This window comes from Meles meles, chromosome 6 (genome assembly GCF_922984935.1).
Source record: "Meles meles chromosome 6, mMelMel3.1 paternal haplotype, whole genome shotgun sequence".
NCBI classification, from domain to species: Eukaryota; Metazoa; Chordata; class Mammalia; order Carnivora; family Mustelidae; genus Meles; species Meles meles.
In genome coordinates this window covers 68,492,506-68,519,944 of record NC_060071.1, presented here as the reverse complement: position 1 = coordinate 68,519,944, position 27,439 = coordinate 68,492,506, and the positions used below count along the sequence as shown (strand labels likewise).

The following is a 27,439-nucleotide window of genomic DNA, read 5'->3' as shown; positions in this document are numbered from 1 at the left end:
GAAATGCAAATAAAGATTCAGATAAGAATGAGGTGGAGGAAAAGGAATGAATTGAGTGAGAGGTGGGAAGGGTACCCTAGTGGAAAAGTCAAAGTTGACACCCAAGAAGCAGAAGAGAGAGGAAGTACATGAAATAGGAAACAGGGCAATCGGGCAGGCGAGGGAAAACCACCTAGAACCAGCATTATGTAACTGTGGACAGGAGGAGGGCAGCTTGCGGCTGAGAGGTGTCCCCTGGGAAGAAATAAGATTGGAGAAGCATATGGCACTGAAGCTCATGCTGGGAGCTTAACCCCAGATGACTGCAATCCCATCTAGGGGTCACAGGTCACAGAGCAGCAGTCTGCAGGCCAAACGCAGACCGGAGCTAATACCCCCAAAACTCCAAGAGCCTTGGCCTGATAGGACCAGGCCAACATTCTCCTGTGCTGACCCTCACCTGGAGCTGAGCAGTCATCGGTTCCAGTTTACCCCAGCTCCACCCAGTCTTGGTTGCTCCTCTGCATCACCCACCCCGCCCTGGTTGGCATTTGAACTCATGGCCTCCGCAAATAGCAGTGAGAGCCCTTGGAAGTTCTCAACGCCAAAGATCCCCTGCAGAAAGCACAGAGGAGCTTTTTCGCAATGGGTTTGACGCCAGAACACAGGTGTCATGAAAACCCCGCTCAACCTAAGCCAGAATGGGGAAGGAAAAGACTCATATCAACATTGTTGTCATCGGACACGTAGATTCGGGCAAGTCTACCACTACTGGTCATCTGATCTACAAATGTGGTGGAATCGACAAAAGAACTATCGAAAAATTCGAGAAGGAGGCTGCTGAGATGGGAAAAGGCTCCTTCAAGTATGCCTGGGTCTTGGATAAACTGAAAGCTGAACGTGAACGTGGTATCACCATTGATATCTCCCTGTGGAAATTCGAGACCAGCAAGTATTATGTGACCATCACTGATGCTCCAGGACACAGAGACTTTATCAAAAACATGATTACAGGCACATCTCAGGCTGACTGTGCTGTCCTGATTGTTGCTGCTGGTGTTGGTGAATTTAAAGCAGGTATTTCCAAGAATGGGCAGACCCATGAGCATGCCCTTCTGGCTTACACACTGGGTGTAAAACAACTAATTGTTGGTGTTAACAAAATGGATTCCACTGAGCCACCCTACAGCCAGAAGAGATACGAGGAAATCATTAAGGAAGTCAGTACCTACATTAAGAAAATTGGCTACAACCCCGACACAGTAGCATCTGTGCCAATTTCTGGTTGGAATGGCGACAACATGCTGGAGCCAAGTGCTAACATGCCTTGGTTCAAGGGATGGAAGGTCACCCGTAAAGATGGGAATGCCAGTGGAACCACACTGCTTGAAGCCCTGTATTGCATTCTGCCACCAACTCGTCCAACTGACAAGCCCTTGCGTCTGCCTCTCCAGGACGTCTACAAAATTGGTGGTATTGGTACTGTTCCTGTGGGCCGAGTGGAGACTGGTGTTCTTAAACCTGGCATGGTGGTCACCTTTGCTCCAATGTTACAACTGAAGTCAAGTCTGTTGAAATGCACCATGAAGCTTTGAGTGAGGCTCTTCCTGGGGACAATGTGGGCTTTGATGTCAAGAACGTATCTGTCAAAGATGCTCATCGTGGCAATGTGGCTGGTGACAGCAAAAATGACCCACCAATGGAAGCAGCTGGCTTCACAGCTCAGGTGATTATCCTGAACCATCCAGGCCAAATTAGTGCTGGATATGCACCTGTGCCGGATTGTCACACAGCTCACATTGCTTGCAAGTTTGCTGAGCTGAAGGAGAAGATAGATCGTCGTTCTGGAAAAAAGCTGGAAGATGGTCCCAAGTTCTGGAAGTCTGGTGATGCTGCCATTGTTGGTATGGTTCCTGGCAAGCCTATGTGTGTTGAGAGCTTCTCTGACTATCTTCCTCTGGGCCATTTTGCTGTTCGTGACATGAGACAGATGGTGGTTGTGGGTGTCATCAAAGCAGTGGACAAGAAGACAGCTGGAGCTGGCAAGGTCACCAAGTCTGCCCAGAAAGCTCAGAAGGCTAAATGAATATTATCCCCAATACCTGCCACCCCAGTCGTAATCAGTGGTGGAAGAATGGTCTGAGATCTGTTTGTGTCAATGGCCATTTAAGTTTAATAGTAAAAGACTGGTTAATGATAACAATGCATCGTAAAACCTTCAGAAGGAAAGGAGAATGTTTTGTGGACAATGTTTTTTGTGTGTGTGTGGCAGTTTTAAGTTATTAGTTTTTAAAATCAGTACTTTTTAATGGAAACAACTTGACCAAAAATCTGTCACAGAATTTTGAGACCCATTAAAACAAAAAGTTTAATGAGAAAAAAAAAAAAAAAGAAAGAAAGAAAGCACAGAGGATGAACCGGAGCAATTCGGTTGAGTTCAGCATTTCTGAGTGTGTGCTCTGTGCCGAGTGTCATGCTAGATGCTATGGGGACCGTCACGAAACAGTACGATCTGTCTGTTTTACTAGAAGAGATCGGGAATAGAAGCCCCCACCAAGCGGCTGTTTCAGCAACTCGGGCACCAGCGAGGGCCCGGAACAGACAATGCGAAAAGAGCTGAAGGCACAGATGCGAAACACATGCTGAGCGGACACTGTGTGACACATGGGCTATAGGGGACCGAGGAGGAAGAATGTGAGTGATGACCTCGCTCAGGTGGCTCTAATGAAGAGAGGCTGCAAGTAACAGGCTGGGATTACTCAGAGGACAGTCACGGTCCAAAGCTGGGTGGGAGAGAAGGAAACCACACCCCGAAAAGGGCAGGGAGCACCGCTCTGCAAAGACCGGCGCCAGCTGCACCCTTCCTCTTGGCACACGTCCTCTTGAGTAATGGCGGTGCTGTCACCACCTGTGTGTTCGGGAACTGGATTACTGTACTGCTAGCAAATAAACAAAATGGAGCAATCTTCGTTTAGGCCTGCAGGGCCACGGCGGAACTCTGCAGAGCTGCTATAAAAATCAAATATTTTAATATTTTAACATTAAGTATTAAGCCGTGCGGCAAATGCTCTGGTTGTGGACCAAGAGAAAATCATCCAGGAAACAAGTATCATGCCCTACTCCCTCATGACTCAGGGGTCAGAGCCACACTGGGGCTCGTTAGTTCCCTAACTCTTTAAGAACAAAGGGTAAGAAATGTCTTTGAAGAGTGACTGACAGAGTTATCAGTGAGGAGCTGGCCACGAAACAGCAGTCCCCTTGGCTGCTAAGGAATTTCCTACCAGTTTCCCTTGCCTATACTCATTTTATAATCAAGAAAGCCTTATAATGAGGGATTGACGATTTCACCAAGCCATATATTTGCAGAAAATAAAAATTCCACTTACGAAAGGAAAATGCTTGCACTCTGACTTCAGACAAGGAAGAAATAAGTCTGTCAACTGAATTATTTCAACAGAAAGTTAGAGGTTTTGATTGAGCTGTTGGCAGGTGGGGGAATGCCTTGCTTCCCTGCTTGAGTTAGCCAATGGGAGTATGGCCGCATGTGTTCTGGTATATGAATAATCACCCTTTAGCTCTCCTTCAAGTCCATCATTCACAATTGGCCTCTAGTCAAGTATACTGCAGGCTTCCTCTCAATGTCTGCATATGCCTGTGTCTGTGTGCCGATCCCCAGACTGTAGAACAGGACACAATGGAGGAGGGCTGATGTGGGATTAATTTGCTCCCAGTCACACAGCAGGGTCAGCTTAGGCTGAATCTGATAAATGGTCACAATAAAATTACTCATCAGGCTCGGGAGTGCTGGGCCTCCTGCTCAGTCTCCCATAACAAGAAGGCTCTGAAGGGCAGAATTTCATTATAAACAAGGACTGACCAATTAATCAGGCATATTAGTCCCTGGAATCCAGTGTGTGAGGTCTTAACACAATGAGAAAAGACTCTTTAATTACAAGTTATGTATCTGTTGTTTGAACATGACTGAAAAGACGCCAAACTCAATCCTTTAATGGTTAGAACAGAACGAGGGGTAGGCTAGGTAACAGGTGTGCCAAGTCGCCTAAGCTGGTGTCTGTCCTATGTCTAACCCAATGACGCAGTTCCCCATCCTGGTGAAGCTCTGTTTGAGGGTGTGTCAGGAGTCAGGGAGTCAGAAGACTGGGTCCACATTCCAGGCAGTGCCAGGCAGGGCTTGTCCTGAACCATTCTGGGCCATGCTTTCTTCAGCAATGGATAAAGGATTCTGGGAGTCTCCAAAAGTCCCTTCTTTTTCAAAGCACTGTGATCTTCCAAATGAAGGGGGGAAAGGAAAAGGGAGGTTCACAAGCAGGACTCAAATGGGAATACTTGTTCTCCTAACTCCTGAGATTGATCCCACCTATGAATTATTGCAGCACAGAGTCCCAAAAGTATAACCAGGCCTGCCCCTGGTATCTCTTCCTTTTGTAAGAAAATCAGTCATACTGGATTAGGTCCCACCCTATGATCTCATTTAATCTTAATTTCTTTAAGGGCCCTATCTCCAAATACAGTCATATGCCAAGGCCCTGGGCATTAGGGCTTCACATAGGAATTTTGAGCAGACACAATTCAGTCCATAACACCAGAGTTAGCCCCAGTGTGTTCTAAATTTCCCATTGTTTTCAAAGTTCTCTCCCCATTTTCCAGCCCCCAATTTAGCACTTTTACAAAGTAAACCTCAAGGCTGGCTGGCTAGACTGACTTTTCTTCTTCCTGTTACCATCCACATTTGCTGGATTACATGGACTTTAAAGGCTGGGAATTAAGAAGCAACTAGTTAGGAAGCAGCGGGGTGGCTCAGTCGATTAAGCTTTGAGACTTTGGCTCAGGTCATGATCTTGGGGTCCTGGGATGGAGCCCCCCACCTCGGGCTCCCCACTGCATTAGGAATCTGCTTATCTTTCTCCCTCTACCCTTCCCCTGCTCATGGGCTCTCTCTCTCTTAAGTAAATAAGACCTTAAAAAAAAAAAAAGAAAGAAAGAAAGAAAAAGAAGCAATTAGTTGGCTTCAGGCCTTGTCTGGGCAGCTTCTAGCAACTTCTTCCCACCACTACTGCTATTTACCAAGTCTTCAGGGTCAGACTTATGTAGTGGGTGGTAGGGCTGGGAAAGGTAAGAAGAAAAGAGGAAAAAGAAATGTGCATCTATGCCCAGAAGTGCCTCATCATGGGTCTGTCTCCATTCCCTATTAGACATTTCCTGTGTTACAACATACGGGATTAACAAGCTTAGACACAGTAAAGATGCAAGAGAACTGTTCTGCAGAGGAATGCGGGTTTCCCAACAACATTCAAAATCATTTTCTCGGGCAGTACACCAGCTGCACAGACCCACTCACACGATCGATCAGTCCTGACATCCCAAGCACTCAGCTCCAGATGTGTTTATATATTTGTTTAGCCTGTAAAAAAAAAAAAAAAAAAGCCGCCCAAATTTTAAATAATCATATCTCAAACCACCAGCTGTCTCCTCAATGAATTTTCGGTTTTTTAGATGTAATCGTAAGCAACCCTCTCCAACCTGCTTATTCATTCAATAAATGTTTACTGAGTACCTTCCATATACCAGGGCTGGGCATACCAACCATGATGGCCGTAAGTATGAGGAAGACAGGTTCTAATAAACGGTATTTAGTTCACATCTCTGTGCCAGGTGTGGTGCTAAGTACTTAAACAGATGGGAAGACACACTTATCTCCACCGAGCAATGAAAAAGCTAAGGTGGAAAGAAGTTCAAAAGCCAAGGTCAAGCTGCCAGTCAAAGCAAGTGTCAAGACATAGCCATGTCACCTGACCTCCAGGAGTGCTCTTTGCACTCTGCAGGGATCTTAACCTGAGGCCTGTGAACTTGAATGGGAAAAAAAAAAAAAAAAATCACATCTTTATTTTCACTACTCTCTAGCTAAAATTTAACATTTTCTTCAGTTATACATGTAGGCAAAAAACCACAGCAATATCAGCGGTACCTATGATTGCCAACCCAAATCACAGGTGGTGGGGCACCTGGGTGGTGCCGTCAGGTAAGCATCAGCCTCTGGATCATGTCATGATCAGGTCATGATCCCCAGATGGATCCCTACCTCTGGCTCTGTGCTCAGTGGGATGTCTGCTTCTCCCTCTACCCCTCCACCTGGCTTGTGTGCTCTCTCTCTCAAAAACAAATAAAAAAAAAATCTTAAAAACAAAACAAAACAAAAAAACAAAACCGGGGCACCTGGGTGGCTGAATGGGTTAAAGCCTCTGCCTTCGGCTCAGGTCATGATCCCAGAGTCCTGGGATCAAGACCCGCATTGGCCTCTCTGCTCAGCAGGGAGCCTGCATGCCTCCTCTCTCTGCCTCTCTGCCTACTCGTGATCTCTGTCTGTCAAATAAATAAATAAAGTAAAATAAAAATACCCAAAGCCACAGGTGTTTTCTTCTATCACAGGTGTTGCCTATATCTTGAAATACTGTTTATGCTCATTACTATTCCAATTATGGTAGCTAGATCTGCTGCTAGATCTTTAGCGCATTAGGTTTTTTTAAAGCACAGATATTACTACATTATAAATTCTCTTAATATTTTGATAAGTGCTTTGGAAATAGTTCACTACTTTTATTTTATAGCTTTAAAAGTATTGTTCTGAGAAGGCATCCTTACTCTCCCCAGAACTGCCTGCCGAAGGGCTACACGACACAGAAACGGGTCAGAACCCCGCATTACAGCAAAGAAGCCCAGGCAGATGCAGAGGCTCTTCTCACTGCGTCTTTGAGCAAGAAGCGAGGCTGGGATTTTCACATTTAACAGAGAGATGAAGAGCAAACGGTAAGAACCCCAATTCCACCAGAGGATTCTCTCTCCTTTCCACCAATTCCCGTTCAGCACATGACCTAAATGTTATCTTGTTCCAGCCGAAGCTGATTCCTTGAGTGTCCCCCTCATTCTGACGCTCGGCGTCGGTGGATAAATGTGCCTCCGCTGCGGGCTGAGGTCCACCTCGGATCCCTGAGACTGGGCACTGTGTGCCGCGACGGCGCTAAGTGACATATTCAACATGTGGTGGGCGTCACCAATTCCCGCATACCAAGCCGCCAAGAAATTCCCACGCACGGAGACCACGGACCCTTGGTTGGGTTTCCAACCGCCGCTCGCAGGTTGGCGTCTCCGCGCCCCCGAAACCCGACACTCCGGGAAGGAAGCACGAGTCCCCACAGCCAAGTTCCAGACAAGGGCAGCAAGAGCTGCGGGCGTCGCGGGTGAGGAAGGAGCGTGAAGCGACGGTCCGCGCACAGTCCCGGCTGCGTGGGCAGAGCTGGGCCACCAACCAGCCTCCGGGGTGATCCGTCCCCGCCCGGCCCCCTCCCCTGGCCCACGGCCCGAGACGGCCTCTTACCCAGGGGCGAGCGGAGCTTCCGGCCACAGTGTTGGCGCAGCAAGAGGGGCTGCTCCCTGCCCGGGCTCACCGCCTCCGCTGGGGCTCCGCCCGCCAGCCCGCCTGCCCGCCGCCTGCCCGGCCCCCGGGCGGATGCTAGGGGCGGGGAGAGCGGGGCTTCCCCCAGGAAAGGTCCTGCCGCTGCCCCGCCTGGCGCCCCAGCCCGAGACCGAGGCCAAATGCAAACGGCACCGGGGCTTTGAGTGCGCCCGGAGGACAGAGCCAGGGATGCGGGTCCAGCCGGCCGGGGACGCTGCGGGCATGCTGCCCCCTACCCCTCGCGCACTCCGGAGGGCGGCCAGCGTCCTCACGCGAGTCAGCGAAGGGCGCGGAGGCCACCTGTTACTCCCGCCTCCCCTTCCCCCGCGCCCTCCTGCCCCACCCCCTCTCCCGGCCTGCGCCGCGTAACTGGGAGGGGCGAAGGGGAGGCCGGGCTCGGGATAAAGGTCAGGCAGTTTGGGTTGGGTCCTCCTGAGCTGCTTCTGCCTGGTTCGGAGCGCGACCCAGGAAAACAGCGAACCCTGCGCACACTTAACAGATAAGGCCACCCTGGCCCAAAGCAGCCCAACAACTCGCTTTGGTAAAGACTGGAGCCTCTTAGCTTGGGGAGCAGGCTGGGGCCAGCTGGCTTCAGCACTGGCCTTCACACCATCTTCCATCCTGCTTTCATGACTGGACATTTTCAATTGGCTGCTCTTTTCAAGGGGGGGTGGCTGCAAAGTGTGGATGAGCGGGTGTCCACCAAAACAGATCAAGCAGCACCTCTTTATAATACATAGAGCGTGTCCCAAAAGTCTTACTACAATTTAAACTGCCTGAGACCTTGAAAACTGTAAGAACTGATGAAAGAAGTTGAGGGACACACAAACGGAAAGACAGTTCATGCTTGTGGATTGAAAGAATTAATGTTAAAATGTCCACACTACCGGAAGCAATGTGTAGGTTCAATGTAATCTTTCCAAACATTTCAATGACATTTTTCCCCACAGAACTAAAACAAACCCTCGTAAAATGTGTATGGAACCACAAGACCCAGAATATCTAAAGCAATCTTGAGCAAAAAGAACAAAGCTGGAGGCGTCATGCCTCACCTAAGACCCCTCCTTCTTCTTCCAGGACCAGTGACTGTAACATCACACAAACAGCCTAAGAGTTTGTGCGCTCACTCATGCAATCATTCTTTCATATGATGCATCCTCCCCAGTCCCCTGCCTGCTAGGTGTCCAGCAAGTGCTGTGCCTGGTCCCTGGTTGTACAGTTGACAAAAGCAGACTTGGTTCCTACCCACGTGGGGCTTGCAAAGTAGTAAAGTGTGCTTGCCCTGATGGGGGTCTAGCACAAACATCGTTGAAGGGTGGGAAGATGAAGCTGTTTTTCAGAGCAGAAGCACTAATGTAAATGGAGGGACTTCACCAACTAAGGAGGGCTCTATCTCAATCAGCATTCTTGGTTGTGAGCAGGAAACAAGCTCTGGATACCGTATGTAGAAAAGGGTTATTAAAGACTCTCAGGGGTTCATGGAACCACCAAAATGATGCGGTAATGGTGGCAGGAGAAGTGGACAGAAATCAAGACAGCTCTGCAGAATCAAAACCCGGAAAGCACAATACCATCTGGCGGCACCAAGAATGTTCCACTGCCCTCGCAAGTGACCCAGATATAAAGGAAATGAGAATTCACGTCCTCTGTGGGAGTGTCTGTAAGGGCCTCTTAGCCAGAGCGAGCCATTTTGTTTATGCAGTAAACTTAGATTGACCCTGGCCACCACCCCCCCACCTCACCCCCCGCCGCCAGGAACAAGTCTGGGAAACCAGTAAAATATGACTGACCAGTCCCTGATAACAGAGCCCATATAGCAGGACGTGTCAGGTCAGGGGGAGGTAACAGAGCCCAGAATACAAGGATGAGTCAAGCCAGGTGGAGACATCCAATCAGGAAAGCAACTCCCTAATTACCCAAGAATGTGGGCCCTGCCTTTTGCGCGCCTTTTGGGTGCCAATTCTGACCGGAGTGATAGGCTAGTTCAAATAGCTACTATAGGGTGAATTGTAATTCAACTGGCCACCTGTGTGAGGCCAGGCTCAACCACATGGCCTTTACTAAATCTATAAAAGTTAGTCTGTGAGGCTGGGAGGGGTCCCCTCTTTGCAAGAGAGGGCCCTGGCTGGTCAGTTTGATTCTTGATGCTTGGTGCCAAATAAAGCTTTGGTTGACCTTCGCTTTGTATCAGTCTCGTTCCTTTGACCATGGACCCAACAGTGTCCACTGGCCAGTTCTATGTCAAAGACAAGCCCATCGCCATTGAAGAAGAGTGAGAGCACGTTCCGTCCCTCTTCCACCAGTGTTCTTATGATGGGTGTGCCCCCAAGTGGGGAAAGGGGTAGAATACGGGGCAGGAAAACAAAAAAAAAAGAAAGACACTGTCTACCATAGGTTCCACAAATATAAGCTCTTATTAGTATAGATTGTTTTCTATACACATAAGCAAGATGGTATGAAAGTGAAAACTCTCAGTCCTAGAGCAACCAGGGGTTCTGCCAAACCTTTCACTGTTAGAATGCTGTAGAGTGGGGGTGTGGCTCAGGACGGTTCAGACTCTCCATCCACAGGAATCTCCTGGAATATAAGAAAAATACTGGGTCTGCAATCAAGTGTTTCTCAGAAACATAGTTCCAAACTCCATTTGAGGTAATTTTTTTTTTTTTTTTTGCCTGAATTTCCTGGTCTATAAAGTCTCCCCTCTGATCTCAAGGATATACTAGAAGAATAAACATTGTGTCTCTTGGGTCATGAATACTTCAGAGTGTATGGAACTAGGAGGACCCATATACTTTGGGTTTATGCACCACTAGTCTCAAAGACTGTTATCTGTATCAGTAAAATGGGTATTTTTTTTTAAAGTGCCTACCTCATAGTTATGCCTATGAAAATTTAAATGAGTTAAGACATATTAAAGGGAGGGCACCTGGGTGGCTCAGTTGGTTAAGCAACTGCCTTCAGCTCAGGTCATGATCCTGGAGTCTCAGGATCGAGTCCCACTTTGGGCTCCCCTATCAGCAGGGAATCTGCTTCTTCCTCTGACCCTCCCCCCCCAACATGATCTCACTGTCTCTCCCCCTCTCATTCTCTCAAATAAGTAAAATCTTTAAAATACTAAAAAAATATATGTATTAAAGTGATTGGGACCATATGGGGCACACAAATGCCCCTTAGACACAAAATTGAACCTGAGAGTGGGAGTGATAATCCCAAGAGATGAAGCAAAATGGGAGGGGAGGGCCCCAGTCCATCCTCGGGGCAGATACCTGCTGTGCGTATTCCTTCGACCCCAAGAGCTAGAGCTGGGGAGTGGGAGGGGTTTCTTTGGAGTTGATGCTTGGCGCCTTGTCAGCGTTGGCTCCTTGCCAAAGATATATTTCTTCCCAAACCTGCCCTAGTGGCCACAGTGAGTCCCATCATTCACAGTCTCTGTCCTTGTGATACCTTATGTCACACTTACCACTCTAATAAAGTTATGTACAAGGTGACAAACTGTCTCTCCAAGAAAAATATAAACCCACTGAAGACAGGAACTGTCTTCATCTTCTTGTCCCCAGGGCTTAGCACTATGTCTTTTATCCAATAAAAGTGTGTTGGGTTCAACAGAATGGTTTCTAGGTAAGAGTGTAAGCATCAAAAGGGGGCTCAAACAGGCTGCCTCAAAGGAATGTTAAAAATCCAGTAAACTTCTAATTCACATGTGATAAGCACCATGAGGGCTAATAATTCAAGGAAAAACTCAGAATTTGGGGCAAGTATGGTGATCTAAGGACTTTGGCACCCCCAGAACAGGTAGCAATTCTCGAACTTGGCCATTTACCACTTTTCTACATGTTTTGAACAACACAGGAAAAGCCCACCTAGAAGGGAGCTCTAGGGGGCTATAAAGTTGCAACAAGCATTGCTCTGGGGGCCTGGGGACTCCCATGGTTCCAGATGCAGCATGAAGAATGGAGGGAATTCGGGCCTGGTTTGTGGTAACTCTATTCAGTTTAGTTGGGCAGTTGACACAACCCTGACAAAGTTACTGGGTGCCTGAACACAGCAGTGAGAGAAGGAAAGCAAACAGCCTTTTTTCCAACAGCCAAAAGCATTGGCCCTGGGGCCACGACATCCAAGACCCAAAGGGAGCCCTACCCAGAGTCTTTCTCCAAAAAATGCCATTTCAAGGCTTCCTTGTTTTCTCTCTCAGCTATGCTCTACTTTTGTCCTTTCTTAAGTACATTCTCTCTCCTGTTACTGATTTCTCACTTTAAAAAAAAAAAAATATTTTATTTATTTGACAGACAGAGATCACAAGTAGGCAGAGAGGCAGGCAGTGAGAGAGGAAGGGAAGCAGGCTCCCTGCTGAGCAGAAAGCCCGATGCGGGGCTCGATGTGGGGCTCGATGCGGGGCTCGATGCGGGGCTCGATGCGGGGCTCGATGCGGGGCTCGATCCCAGGACCTTGGGATCATGATCTGAGCTGAAGGCAGAGGCTTTAACCCACTGAGCCACCCAGGCGCCCCAATTCCTCACTTTTCTATCTGTTGTCTCTTTCCCCCTACCCAGGAGTTTTAACCTCTACTACCACCTCGGGCCCAAAATATAGCCTTGCCAAACAGGAGAGAAGTCATGATGAAAATGGAATAAAAAGGCTTAGCCTTTATATAACCTGGGCTGCCCATTTGAAATCGGGTCATTTTGTGAATAAGCAGTATCATCCAGCTTGGACCCAGGAGACAGGGGTCCTAAATTGTTTTTATTGTTGGGGAAAAAGCCCTTGAAGTCATGTTGAAGGATTAGTAACATACATATGTGATAATGACAGCAGGATTAAGGGGCTGTGTTAGTCTAGGCATTGTGAGAAGTAGATACCAATACAGAATTAAACATGCAAGGATTTTATTGGGAAGCTCTTGGGAGAGAAAGAGAGGGAGATTGAGAAGCCTGGTATAACCATCAGAGTAGGATCCAATTCTGACCCTGAAAGAAGAGGAGAGGGAAGAAAGGCTGAATGGAAGCTTTCTAGACATGTGCAGAGTCTAAATAAGGTTCAGCAAAGCTATCGGGGGAAGTCAGCTATTAGAGGAGACCAGTACTTTCCCAGGCAGAGCCACCTGTAGTCTCACAGGGTCCACACCTGGTTCAATGCTCTGTGGCTGCCGTCTTGAAATTCTCAATAGAATTGAACAAGGGGACCTGGGCTTGCCTTAATATCCCCGCTGAGCTCAGTCATTGGCTCGGAGCAGCCTGTCAGATGCATACTTTAGCAAAAATGTGGCAGTGGAATCCACAGTGAAGTAGCTGAGGCCTTTTTTCAGTTATGTTCCTGTAGTTGGGAGAGTTGTGAGCCACGGTCTCTTGGCTCCCAAAGTCCCCCTCCTGTGCCACATAGATCTCCTTCTCCACAAAGGTGCAGAAAGCAGCTCCTCCATGGGCCTCCTGGCCTCCCTCTTGAGGAGCCACTGAGAAGAGGGACTTTACTGGATGAACTACAGTCCCCCAAGATCATCAGAGCTGATCCCAAGGCCACAATGAATACTCACCTTCTCCCTTCTCCAGCATCCATTCTAAACCCCCTTCAGCCTCTGCTCGCACCTTGGCAGGTGTCTTGGGACAAACCTTGATTCTTAAAGGGTTTGAACACCCTCCCCTCTCAGACTGGGTGGCTGCATGTGTCCTAGTCACAGTTATAGTGAGACAAGGGAGTAGAGGCGGTGCCTACATGGCTCACCAGAGTCCCACCTGCATTCCTCCTGCCCCCCCCCCCCCCCCCCCCCCCGCGGTGTACAATCAGGTTCAGTTACTCCTGCTAGGGAGGCAACTCCCCTCTCACCTTCTTGTCTGACAGGAAACTCCAAAGGGCTCTGTCAGCAGCCATAACTTCTCATTCAATGGGGCCTCCATTGTGCCTCTAGCGAGGCATTCCCTTTGGAAGCCAGCCCCTCAACCATGCGGAGCCCAGGGTTGCAAGGAAAGGAAGCACAGATTCCCTGGAGATCATCAAGAATGATGGTAAGTTCGGCCACTTCTGCTCCCACCCCTTGGTTTTCAGAGTCTTGTGTCCTTCCTACTGAGAACACAGCACCATACAGAGCGCTCTGATTTAAGAAATGCACCATGTCCTAAAGGACCGCACCCCACCATTTCAGTGTGACTTTAGAAGGCCGTTTCAGCAGTCTGTCAGACCAGTTAAGTCTCCACTTGAAGTAGATCCTGTGGTTGGACACTCTGCCAAATGGGATTCCACACCTGTGGATGCTGCGACACTTAAGCCTCCAGCGAGAAGCACTGGTGGAGACTGTGGGCAGGGAAAACAGACAACATTCAGTTGACAGTTTGCTTCAGGGTTATGTTAACACCCCCACGTCCTGTCATAATATGGTCTGACAGATCTGGGCCTGATATCCAAGGCAGTATCACACTGATCCATTTCACTGATGACATCCGGTGACTGGACAGGACCAGCCGGAGGGGCTAGAATGCTGGCAGGCCTGGATCAGATGCATGCACTCGACAGTGGGAGAAAACTCTACAACTCCTTGTTGTAGGAGTTAGGAATAGGCCATTTCCGTGACATTTTTAGAATTCTAGTCATCAGGGGGTATTCTGGGATATCCCCTCCCCAAATAACAGGTAAACTGCTGCATTGTACCATTCTGTCACAAAGAAGGAAGCACAGCACCTTGCAAACATCTTTGTGTTCTCGAGGCAACACATCCCACTCCGCAGGGGGTTTGCTGGCCCACATATTGGGTGACACAGAAGGCTGCCAGCTTCAAGCAGAGCTGAAGCAGGAAAAGGTGTTGCTGGAAGGTTCCAGCCAGTGCCATCAGCCCTGCCCGGCAGGCGGGGAGGGGTTTGGGGAGAGGGGGTTAGACAGGTCGGTGGTAGGAAAAGATGCAGTATGGTCACTGGATGGAGTTGTGGCTCCCGCAGAGCCATCATAAACTGGACTTGATGCTTGACCTCATTTTTCACCTGGTCCTCATAGGCCCCCATTCGAACGGAGGACCATGATGCTCCTTTGGGTCTCTATTGATCAGGGTCAACTCAGAACCTTTTGTCCAACAGTCCGTACATGCCAGTGTTGCAGGGTCCTTCCTCCAACCTCCTCCTTAGTCGGTGGGTTCCAGATCTCAAAACTGACTCAAGTTTGGGAACTGAGCAAGAGATCATGACTTGTATTGAAATGACTGCCCTTAGCTTCTTCTTCCAATTCTGCTTTTTTTTTTTTTTTCTTTTTAAATAGATAAGGGATCAGTAACAAATGGTCCATGGACCAAATCAAACCAACCACTGCTTTTTGTAAACTGAAACACAGCTACACTCATTTGCTGACATAGAGTCTATGGCTGCTTTTGTTCTACAACAGCTGATGTGACCTATAAAACCTAAAATATTTACTACCTAGTCCTTTACCAAAAAAGTTTGCTGACTCCTGTTACAGATACTAAGCAGCACCCTTGCTATCTCCCTATTTGGCCCCCAGAGGCAAAACCGACACCATGCCCCATTACCTATCACCATGACACCCTGCTGGCAAAGTCCACTAATTGCCCTCCAACCTTGCCTTCTGGTGAGGAAGGTAATTCTGGCCTCTGTCAACTTGACAGTTGAATGCCACTCCTGGCACCCATCAGTCTTCACATATGCTAACATGCTCACTTCTCAGAACTTCTACCACCCCCCGCCTGCAGAACTTCCTAGGGATGTTGATGCCCCTCCTGGCGATGCGCCCTGGGCTCTCTCGTAGGACATATTCCCTGTGGGTCTTCTGGTCTTAAGTAATACACCCTTCCCACATGCCCACTTCCATCCACCTCTTTATTCCTTCTTGTGCTGCCTGCTGAGATGAAGGAGAAAAGGAAGTAAGTTTGGGGGTGGGGGTGAGGGAAGCATCCTACATTGCTGAACAGAGCTTTGGTAATACCAAGGGGGAGACCTTAGCCAAAGCTGAGCATCAGGGGAAGGCCCATCTCTCCTAGGAGCAGGCTATGCTAAAGCAGAAAGGCCTCAGAGCACCGCAGCTGGGGCCCCAGGTCAGTTATGGTCCCCACAGGTAGAGGTGTACAAGACATAGTCTCCTGGCCACCATGGGAACAGAAAGAAGATAAGGGTGGAGATGACACAGCCTGCTTTAAGTGCCAGTCTGCATCCCTCACATTAGGTGGGACTCATACGGTGGCACAAGCAGCAGCTTGTCACCTTACAAGTTTGTCACCTCTCTTGGGGAGCAGAGGGTGGGTCAGTAGAATAAGAGGACTCCCAGAGGGACTGCAGAGACAGAAGGTGACTCATGTGTGCTTTACCTCCTCTCCTTACCATTATGCTTTCAACCCAGATGGGAAGGGGGCCTCTGTCCTCATTTAGAAGCAGTCTCTTCTCTGCTCCCCTCTTCTGAAAGGGTCCATTTGTGGACCTCAAGGCTTGTCCAAGGCCCAGACTGTGAGACAGTCAACAGCCAGGAACATCTCATCCGAGATGAAGTTGTTTGCCTGGATGTGGCTACCACAATGAACAAAGAGACCGGTGCATCATTAAGTGAAAATAGCAGTCCAGAAGCCAAGGCTCAACAGCCATGGAATCCAAGCTATCTTGTGTTAAGTAGCACTGGGAAAGTGTTAGGGCTCACCTCGGGTGTACACACTTACCCCCAATGGAAACTGAATGACGCCAGGTTCTCCAGTGAGAAAAGCTGGCTTCCAACCCTAGCTGTGCTCTTCCCCCAGAGCTAATAAGGTACAGAAGAGCTGGAGCTGAGCGGTACAGGCCGAAGATCCAGAAATGCAGGCTCAGCGAGGCAACATCAAAGGTAGCTTTCTTGAGGTGGTGGTGGTGGGGAAACGACTCAGAACAGCCGTAATGGGACTGTCCTGGCCACTCTGGAGTTATTCATTCCTCCTAGAGGCTTGGCTTGGCTTCTGTCAACTCCAGCATCATTATCATCTCAAGGCAAGGCTCCTGCACTACGTCTCACCCAGTTCCAGTCTCTCCATCGCTTGTTTCTATCAGAGAGGTGTGGGGCTTTGCGGTCAGCCTAGAATTAAAACAGCCTTGCGGGAAAATCAAAGCGTTCTGTGCTGTCTTCCCACTCACCTCTCTACTAACGGAGATGTTCAGGCCTCCTCCACTTCCGTTCTTGCGATATTATCAGAATGCATTAAGAGGATTAGCAGATGAAAGGGTGTATCTATGTAACTCCCTATCCTTGGTATAGTTTTACTGCAAGAGTTAAGGAAGAACTCCTACATTCTATTGTTATAATCTCTGGTGTCTAGGGTCTCCAGCACAGGAAAATTCCCCTGCAATGCAGTAGCTTTGGGTTTTTCCCTAAACCAAATCCCAGCTCCACCCCTTGTCCTCATCTGAAAAATGGTGACAAGAACAGTGTTATGGGGATGACCTCCTCCTACCACTGGTATGAGATAACACACGTGTAAAGTGACACCTGGCATGTGACAGATGCTCCACAGAGCTGGGGCTCTGAGTGCTGGGCTTGAGAATAAGCTGCAAGTATAGTGGGATCAGAAAGATGAAAATACCCCAAGAAATGGAACAAAACAAGGGGGAAAACCCGATAAGCAATGAGAACAGATGAGTGGCTGACAGCAGGACTGCACCTGGGCGCTGGTCATTGTCCTCTTCTTCCTTGAATTCCTGGGTGAGCAGGCATGGACATACCTATGCTCCTAAGTAGCATCTTAATTATTAAATTAGTTCGTGCATATTAAAACACTTTGAAAATTATAACATTCTAGAGTCACCTGAAAGACAATGACAATGTTAGGTGCTTCTAGTTATAATAAATGGAGATTTGTTCAGGTTACTTCAGAAATGGGAAAGGTAGGAAGGAGATGGGAGGGAGGCATTATAAAATACCTGTGGAAAATAGTAAACTTAGCTCTGCACTCAAATCCCATAGGAACCTAAGAAAAGAGCCTTCTATAGGAAAATGGCTCAGGATCCATGGCATTTTGAGGGATATGATCACCTTGTTGCCTTTTTTAGAAGTGGAAGTTCATGGTTCCTTACTCCTTACTTAGCTATTCTCTGTCTGCTTTCTATGTCTTATTTCTCCTTCAATGACTAAAGGGCTGATTCCTAGTGAGTATTCTAATACATATTCCCAAGACAGTAATCAACAAAGCCAGTGAGGTTTTCTGTAGTTCCCATTTAGACAGTTTTTACTGCCAGGCTAACTTTTCACCAACTGGCCTCTGGGTTTGCTGCCGTTGGGTCAGGTGCCCATCCCAGATCCTATCAGCTGAGGCCCAATGTGGAAGTTTGGGGGAATAAAAACATAGGACTTGCCACAGCAAGATCTCTGGCCTGGAATGTTTTTCTTAGAACAGGACACTGAGTGTGGTTGACGATAAATTACACAACTGGAAAATAAAGAGAGAGAGAAAAAAAAAAGCCCTCAAGCCCAACATCAGACTAAGACTCAGGGTCCCTTGCTGGCTCAGTTGGTAGAACATATGACTCTTGATCTTAGGGTAGTGAGTTTGAGCCCCATGTCAGGAGGCAGACTGACTAAATATTAAAATATTAAAATATTATTTTTTTTAAATCTCTAAAAAAAAAAAACCCTCAAAGACTCAAAAAGTTAGAAAAGTGTACTTGTAAACTCTATCAAACATTTCACACAGATTACTTTCAAACACCTCACTGTTTAAGCAAAAGTTCAGACCATACAGAAAGCATGACTTACCTAAAACTATAGTTGAAAACCCTCAGCCAGGGGTGCCTGGGTGGCTCAGTGGGTTAAAGCCTCTGCCTTTGGCTCGGGTCTCCATCCTGGGATGGAGTCCCACAAGGGCTCTCTGCTCAGCAGGGTGCCCGCTCCCCCCTCCCTCTCTCTCTCTGCCTGCCTCTCTGCCTACTTGTGATCTCCGTCTGTCAAATAAATAAATACAATCTTTAAAAAGAAAAAAAAGGAAAGAAAGAAAACCCTCAGCCAAATTTCATCAGAGACAGCACTAGAACCTGTAGAACGAGGGGAGCAGAGAGAACCACAAGATGGCAGCATAATCCCATAATCCATGCTCTATCGGGTTATACATCTAAGACTGTTTGGCTGTTGAACCTGCTCTAGACTGGCCCACCTTATTCCTTGAAGCTGTTTTTAAGAAACTGAACAGCTAGTAGTTGACAGAGAAAGTATAAATCTAAAAAGCACTTTCATTATCTCTGTGCTCATTTGATTCCCCAGATCTGGCTATCATGTTTTTAGTCTAGCTGAATTAAAGGAAGCAGTAACTTGGAAGGCAGCTATGCTCACCACTATACCACCAACGCGAAACAGTAACTTGGATTGTCCAAGGATTACAGGCTCCTGAGGCAAGTCCACATTGTAGAATTTAATCTTTTTATTGTAATATTCCTTATTTGACACTAACAGAATCCAGTTGTTTTTTTTTTTCAAAGATTTTATTTATTTTGACAGACAGAGATCACAGGCCGGTGGAGAGGCAGGCAGAGAGAGAGGAAAGGAAGCAGGCTGCCTGCTGAGAAGAGAGCCCAACGCAGGGCTCAATCCCAGGACCCCGGGACCATGACCCAAGCCGAAGGCAGAGGCTTTAACCCACTGAGCCACCCAGGCGCCCCCAGTTTTTGTTTTTTTTTTATTACAGCTATCTGTATCTGTCTCTCCTACCAGATTCATTTCAAGCTCTTAACCGAGGTTAACTTCCTATGGCAGCTTGGCTAGATCATAGTTATCTAGGTATTTGGTCAAATGTCAGTTGAGATGTTGCTGTAAAGGTTTTTCTTAGACTTAAAAGAGTACACTCCCTAATGTGGGTGTACTCTAATCATGTGAAAGCCTCTAGACAAAAAGACTTATTAGGTCCCCTGAGCAAGAGGGAATTCTCTCCAGACTGCCTTTGAACTCAAGCTGCAACATCAGCTCTTCCCTGGGTCTCTGGCCTGCAGGCCTGCCCTGCAGATTTTGGAATTACCAAGCCCCAGAATCATGGGAGCCAACTCCTGAAAATAAATCTTTCTCCTCTCTCTCTAAACACACACACATACACACACCCTATTGCTTCTGTTTCTCTGGAGAACCCTGACTAAGACACCAACAATAGACCAGGCACTAACAGCACTATGGAATAAAAAAAAAAAAAAAAAAAAGGCCACGAATTATCTTTGATCCTGAGATACATGTGAGCACATAACTAATACCATAAATGTGAAGGCATGTGTATTATTAAGTACTACAGAACACAAGAAAAAAATTCTTTAGGAAGTCTTTTGGAAAAGACTGCAAAGAACAAACAGGTGTCTCAATGGGCAGACATTACAGGATGAAGGATCCCTGACAGCGGAAACCCAGGGAGCCAAAATCAACATGTAAAAAGGGGCAAAATAAGCACCACTGCCCTGGGGCTATGTGTGACCTCAAGCTACTCTAAATCCACCATTTCCCAAGCTCCACTTTGTTTTTATGTGGATATCATAAAACCTTATAAATTAGAAAGCCAGAAACACTCATCCCACCTTACAGTTTAGAAAACTGAGGTACACGAGGATCAAACAAGTCCAAGGCCCGAAGATGATCAGGAGTATAAATCACATGAGCCTGGGCGCCTGGGTGGCTCAGTTGGTTAAGCACCTGCCTTCAGCTCAGGTCACAAGATCTAGTCCCACATGGGGCTCCCATCTCTACGGGGAGTCTGCTTCCTCCCTCTGACCTTCTTGTCTCTCATGCTCTGTCTCTCTCTCTCAAATAAAAAAATAAAATCTTTGGAAAAAAAAAAACACATGAGCCTGACTTCAGAGGCTGCAGTCCCAACCACTATACTCCGAAAGGCCTACACACTGTAGTTTTATGACCAAAGCAGAGGCCAGAACGTTCCAGTCTGTATACACATTTTTGTTGCTTAGGATTCCCACATTCCCTTGCGCAGTGTTCAATACACTTTTTGACTGCCTTTTCCAAAGTTCTAATAAAAGTCAAGCCTAGAATAGGAGTAAGCAGCACCCACACATGCTCAGAGATTTTCAGCCCCATCCTTTTCCAGTCTGGAGCACTGCAGGCCTCCTGAAGCCTATTAAGAATATATTTATGATCTAAACCAGAATGAACAGCCAGCTACAACCTTCTTTCCAATTTGCTTGAAGTGACAGTAGGAGGGAGACCTTATGATAAAGACGTGGATTTTACTAATTTTATTATTCTGTACATGCCTATCAGCTTCCCTTCTTTTCAGGCTACACAGGTCTGCAAAAGATCATTACCTTTCCTTCTACTTCAGTCTTGGCCTTCCCTTGTCTCTTTCTTGATTACCATTTCCACGCTGCCCCAAATTTTACTTCTCTTTGACCGCCCTTCCTTCACACTGTGTTTCTTTGGAATTTTTGCTCTAAGTGCTTTTCAAACTAGTTATTAGAATGTCTCCCTTGACTACTCTCTTCACTCTCTTAATGGCTTTGAAATAAACCTAGTCTCATCCAAATGCTAACCCAAAGATTGGATGGCCTCTGGCCTCATACATGCAAACAGAACTAAAATAGTATGAAAATGCAAGAGAACAAATCTTAAATACCTGACTAATCTGTATAAACATAGTCTTTGAACAAATACACAACATAGGAACTATCCGGGTGCCTGACTGGCTCAGTGGGTAGAAAATGCAACTTTTTTTTTTTTCTTTTTTTAAATTTGTTTGAGAGAGAGAAAGCATGAGCAGGGGGAGGGGTAGAGGGAGAAGTAGGTTCCCCACTGAGCATGGAGCCTGACGTGGGGCTCAAACCCAGGACCTTGGGATCATGACCCAAGCTGAAGGCAGATGGTTAGCTGAGCCACCCAGGCACCCCTCTATCATCTTTCCGAAAAGGATTTCATAAGTAGCCCAGTCATTTTGTAATACAATCTACAGAGAACATTAAGAGGTAGATTAATAGGAGAGGAAAGCAAAGGAATGAAATGTTTGAAATAATATGCATAAAGAGAAATACACACTGCTATGTACAAAACAGAGCTTCATAAATGACCTGGGATAATTCGAGATCTTTTTTTTTTTTATTAAATGTGTAAAAAGTAGTCCACATTGTACAAGCTCAAAATCAGACAAATGTACAAGGATGTATAATTGGCATATTTATGAACTATATCCACCCAAACACTCACTGCAGACACAATCCATATTACATTCAATGTCTGCATATTTACATAATACCACAAAGTAAATACAAAATTAATTGTCATCATTTTAGTTCAGTATGTATGTGATATACTTCAAAACAAAGGCAATTTCTTCCACCAAAAAACCAAAAGTAATTATTTTCAAACCAAGTACCAATTCATTATATTGTGCAAAAATATTTCAAGACTAATATAAGGGTTCCATTTAGGTTTAATCAGTAAGGTATGTTTCTATGCTACTGAAATATAGCTAAAGTTTTAGATTGTAATTACTAATATAACACTACTTCTGATTTACAACTGACCTAAAAATAGTGGCCACTAATATATATTCTTGACATTTTAAAAAATCTTCAAAACTTATATGCAATTCAAAAAGTGTATGTGCCTTGCCACTCACACAATAAACATGATTTACTTTAATACAGGTCACAGAAATTCAACTAATTAACTAGAATTCTGTATCTATTTCCTGCCTGCTATCTATTTCTGTCTTAAATCTGACTTTGTATCAAAAGCAGCCGTTCAGAATTCACTTCATAAAATTAATCCCAAGAGTTACTGGATAGCTTTTAAACTATTTCATTCCTTATAAATATAAATCACTAGACAGTCCAGATGGGTAGTTTCCTGTATTAGACTTGTGTGGGGAGCTCTTAAAATTTGCACGGGCCCACCTCAGAACTAATGAGTAAGAATCTTCCAGAATGTCTGTTTTGTTTTGTTTTATTTTTGTTTTAAGTTCCCGGGTGATAATGGCATGCAGCCTAGTGTGAACCTCTGACCTAGACCACTAGACAAGTGTGGGTCTCAACTTTTAAGGTACATCAGGAATCACCGGCGGGGTTTAAAAAAAAAAAAAAAAAAAGACAAACAAATAGATTTGCTTCGGTTAGATTCAGAGCTTGGTGTCCAGGAACCAGCATTTTAAATAATCACTGCAGCTGGCCCATAAACCACTCTGAAAAACCATGCACCGCCTTTCTAAATGAGGACATTCAGCATTTCAGGTGCTAATGACTCCTGCCCTGGGCAAGTTTTAGCTAGTGTCTGAGGGCAAATGTGGCCTTTTAAGATAAGATCTATTTATATTTTTAAATATCCAGAAAAGTCAAGTAAATTGTGAGATCATAATTCATTCATGAAAGGAACCGACCTTCTAATAAACTGTTTAAACATTTAAACAGACCAGTTTTGAGCAGTCAGCTTAAATCTAATGCCCTCTCCCTGATTAATTGGCCTGATATGAGATCAGAGGTAGTGATTCCAGCTTACCAAAATGTAATGTAGACTACAAAAGACACAGTTCTAAGCATACACCTTCATAGGTTCTGTACAGTCTCTATGTAATAGAGATTGAAGACCAGTTAGATATTAAATAACACTAAAACAATGAATAATATACTCTCAATCTTAAAAAATGAAACTTCATGTAATATTTCCCTCACATAAGTTCCTACTGAAAATATGGAGGGGAACAATCTAGAAAATACTAAAGGTATCATGCTGCCTCTTTGTGAAGAAGCTATTTGCTAATTTTCCACCAACTAAAATGGGTAGTTGCTATAGGTATCATTCTACTTTATGAATTTTTTTTAAAAGCACAGAAAAAAATAACCACATGTAAGGCCACAGAGCAAATCAGAGAACAGACCTAGCGACAGACCTTCCAATGGAAAGTTGGACTCATATCTTATCAATCTGACAACTGGATCTCAGTATGTGACAACTCTAAGTATTATAAATATTGAAGCCTACTTGAGCATGTGACAGCTCTATCACCCTTGTCAGACGTTAGAAGTAGGGATCATCTACTTTCAGCACAGAGAACATACGAACGAAGAGCAACAACATTAGGAAGCAGAGAAGATGGTTAGCAGGATCTGTCTGGAATCTTGCCCACCTGTCCCACGTCTAAGATGCTATTTCCTGTGTACACATGTCTCCATCATCTTCTTCACAAAGGCTTATACCAACTCTTTTCCAACAGCATATGTGATTAAACAGTTAGCATTTCTTCTTAACCAACCAGAAAAGGCAATTACCAAAAACCAGCACTGGGTTGCCAGAAAGGCAAGTTATTCCTTAAATAAGAAAATCTTTTAAATCCACACTTACCAAGATGCTACAAAACTCATCCTAGTTTTTAATCACTTAGAGTCTATACCATGTCCCAGTTTATATATCATTCAAGGCCAAAATAATAAATTTGAAAATTATGCACAACGGAAGTTGGAAAATTACACATAAATACTCAAACCAAGTGACATTATGTCTTCTACTCGGGGGGAAGCTTCTTGAATGTGGAAATGAAGATACGGAGACAGCAGTCCTGGGGAAAGAACTGCAAGATGTGAGACAGAGGTGTAAGGCACTACCTTCACTCCAGTCTACACTGAGGCCACCCTGGATGCCAGCCACACGGGCAGGGAAGTGGGGACACACACACTCTCGGCATCTCACGTCCTCTTAGCTGGTTTGGCAGTTAACTGCTTTTCTCTTTCAAATTCCTTCTCACGTTGCTGCTCCCTTTCCAACTCTTCTTTCTGCCTCTTCTGCTGCAGTTTAAGGGCTCTTTTCTGTGTCAAAAAAATTTAAAATGGAGAAAACAATCAAGGCTTATCAGCTGTAGCCTCATTTCAAAGTAGCAGTGCTCTGACTTGAGGTAATCCACATATGTTAATAAATTTCATGTTTAACTTTTAAATTTGCTCTGGGTAATTTAAGGTCCCCCTTAATATAAAAAAAAATTAATTTCTTACTCCAAACTTACTGAATGAGAACAGCAGGGAAAATGAAAACACAAGTTTCTTAGTCCAGCTATTAGTAGAAAAGCGCAGAGTAGAATGTGTTTTAAACAGTGAACCATGAATTAAGTATGTTATTGAATATGGATATCTAAGAAGTCAGAAAATGAATACTGAAAAAAACAGACAAACCCCCACTTCTATAAAGAATGTGAAAGAATTTTTGACTCACTTTTAACTTGGACGTCTTTTCATGAAGCATCAGCATCTCTTTTCTTATATTCACCAACTTGGCATGATAGTGTTTAGCTTCAGTGAACTAACCATGGAAAAGGAAATGAAAAGTCAAGTTAAAATAGGCTGAAATTTTTAAAAAGGGGGCGGGGGGAACAGACTGAAATAGTAAAATGGAAGAGTTATAAATTACATTTCATCCCACCTCAACTGGTCACATCTTTTAAAGCCTTAATTATCTCCACATTTTAATGCCAAAATTCAAATTTCCATTTAAACCATTAATAGGTATTTGAAAACACTTGACTTAGTTCAAATTGAAAACAGTTACTAAACATAAAATAGACATTTATATTGTGTACAGTAATGTTTTGCTTTAAAAACACACATCATAATCCCAAAATTTTATTGTAACTATCCAGTAATGCTATCAGTTTCATGTAAGAAAAAGTAAAACATTTTACTGTCTTGACAATGGAGAGCCTGAGCCAGGGTACACAGGACAATTTCAGTGAAGTGTCTGTCCATCAGGAAAAACCAAGCTATGGCCAGAGAATCCTGAGAGGGCTGTGGACAAACCTGGTCGTGTTCCTTGGGCTTCTAAAGTCAGACCAAGCAGAATCACTTCTGTAAGGACACTTTTCTTCCCAAGTCATGCTATATACAGACATTCCATCTCAACCAGAGATGGGAGTAAAGGAAAAAGCACCTCATTCTCAGGAGCCAAGGTTAACAGAAAGAGAAGACTAAGTAACAATAACGAGAGAAGCACCAGTAAAGAAATTAGCAACCTACATATATCTACAAGTAAAGTCTTAGTCCGATGAGCTCTAGAACTCACAGACTCTCTTCCTTCTCTCTCTCTCTCTGGCCCTTAGAGTTTTCAGATTCTGAATGATAACTGAACCACTCTTGGGCTGAGAGAGTTAAAAACAGGAAGACCCCTGCAGACTGAAGCAATACTATTACATTTTCTTGGTTCATTCATTTAGCATTCATTCATTCAGCAAATGTTTCTTCTGCTGCAATATGAATTCAGAGGGGAAGACAAAAGTAGGTCAGCATAGCCTTGTCCACGTCCTTCACAAGTTAGAAAACCATTAAGTGGAAGACTTTGTATTTACTACCCCAGGCCTCTGCCTAATGCTAGAGATGAACTCTGTTTTTGATCATTACAAAGGGAAAACATGACCCACATTTGTTCAACAAAAAGTCCATTTTTTGACATACATGTGAAAGTCCATAAATCATGCAAACCAAGCTACTGCTTAATGTTGAGGTGAAAAGAAAGCTAGCCACAAATTCCTAATTTTTGTTAATTCCCTGTTTCTTAAAATAGAGTATCAGTTCCTCTCATCAAAAAGCTATAAAGCTTCTGATGAAATTCACTACTATCACATATACTGAAAGATATAAGGAGCTATAAGAGGACCCCGGAAGGGTCCATTTCAGCATTATTAGGTTATGGTATTATGAATGGACCATACAATAAAATAAAATGCTGATTTTTAAAAAGTCATGTAACTGATTAGGAGAGATGCACTTTCCTTAAGGGGAAACAGTACCCTAAAAGTTCCTTACTTTTGGTTCTTTTAGTTCTCTTTTAGAAGTCTTAAATTATTATGAGCAAATCTATTCCAGACATTCACAAATAAGTTCCATTTCCTACTACAAGTTCAATATTTGAAAGATAACAATTCAAGACAATGGAAGTTCTAGTAAAGTTAATCAAGGTTTCCTGTTAAAAGACAAATTCTAAACATTAAAAATCAGAGGAAAAGATCCTAAATATACCTAAGTACAAAGTTGCACAGGATAAACCCAGCTATTTCTAAGCCAGTTCTCATTACACTGTGTCAACTAAATCATACTTACCAAAGCATTAATATCCAACATAGAATGACATTCTTTAAATTTCGAAATCTCTTGTTCCAGTGTGTCTAGTAATACAACTTGGTTCTGTCTGAAATAAAAGCACATAGCCAAAATAAAATGTACATACTGTAAGTGCTGGAATCACATTTCATCTTGGTTAATGTCAAAGGTAAAAATTAAGTTGAATATGTATTGCCTTTCTGAGGCTTATTTGGTTTAACAAAATATTTTTCAAAATAATATTCCAGGGGACTGGGTGGCTCAGTTGGTTAAGTGTCTGATTCTTTTTTTTTTTTTTAATATTTTATTTATTTGACAGACAGAGATCACAAGTAGGCAGAGAGGCCAGCAGAGAGGCTGGCAGAGAAGAGGAAACAGGCTCCCCACTGAGCAAAGAGCCCGATGTGAGGCCCGATCCCAGGACCCCGGGATCATGACCTGAACCAAAGGCAGAGGCCTTAACCCACTGAGCCACCCAGGCGCCCCACGTGTCTGATTCTTGATCTCAACTCTGGTCTTGATCTCAGGGTCATGAATTCAAACCCCACACTGGGCTCTACATTGGGCATGGAGCCCAAAAATAAAAATATAAATGTTTTATTTATAAAATTTATAATTTTATAAATAATTTATAAAATATAAATTATAAAATTATAAATTTTATAAATAATTTATAAAATAATTTATAAAATTATAAATTTTATAAATTATTATAATAAATTATAATAATTGGGCTATAATTTATAGCCCAAATAAAAAAATAAGATTAATAATAATAAAGTTGTTATTATTCAAAGCCTCATTCTAGTAACTGTATCTTTTATTCTTGCCTAAATGAATAATAATTCTAATAACTGAATCTAACTGTGGATAACTCAAATCACCAAATCATTTAAAATCATTTTATTATTTGCTATTTCTAGCAACTCTATTATCCAAAAAAGATTTTTTATACTATCTTGCCCCAAAAACTTGATTTTATGTATTTTAAAACTGCAAA

The 27,439-nt window shown here is 44.5% G+C and overlaps 2 protein-coding genes and 1 pseudogene across 6 annotated transcripts in view; 1 reads left to right on the top strand and 2 right to left on the bottom strand.

The window, feature by feature from the left end:
- The window catches only part of SQOR (sulfide quinone oxidoreductase), a 52,800-nt gene extending 45,282 nt beyond the window's left edge, over positions 1 to 7,518 (bottom strand). The window contains exon 1 of the mRNA XM_046007351.1: positions 7,373 to 7,518. The gene's annotated coding sequence lies outside the window, so the exon portion shown is untranslated. The remainder of the gene's footprint in view (positions 1 to 7,372) is intronic.
- On the top strand, positions 656 to 2,105 carry LOC123943307 (annotated as a pseudogene).
- A 16,344-nt stretch (positions 7,519 to 23,862) lies between the features above and the next one.
- BLOC1S6 (biogenesis of lysosomal organelles complex 1 subunit 6) overlaps positions 23,863 to 27,439 on the bottom strand; it is a 72,647-nt gene continuing 69,070 nt past the window's right edge. For all 5 annotated transcript variants that reach the window (XM_046009366.1, XM_046009365.1, XM_046009367.1 and 2 more), the window contains 3 exons: positions 26,440 to 26,527; positions 24,563 to 24,649; positions 23,863 to 24,162 (listed from right to left, as the gene is read on the bottom strand). In XM_046009366.1, coding sequence (XP_045865322.1) covers positions 24,043 to 24,162; positions 24,563 to 24,649; positions 26,440 to 26,527 — 295 coding nt within the window. In that variant the 3' untranslated portion in view covers positions 23,863 to 24,042. The remainder of the gene's footprint in view (positions 24,163 to 24,562; positions 24,650 to 26,439; positions 26,528 to 27,439) is intronic.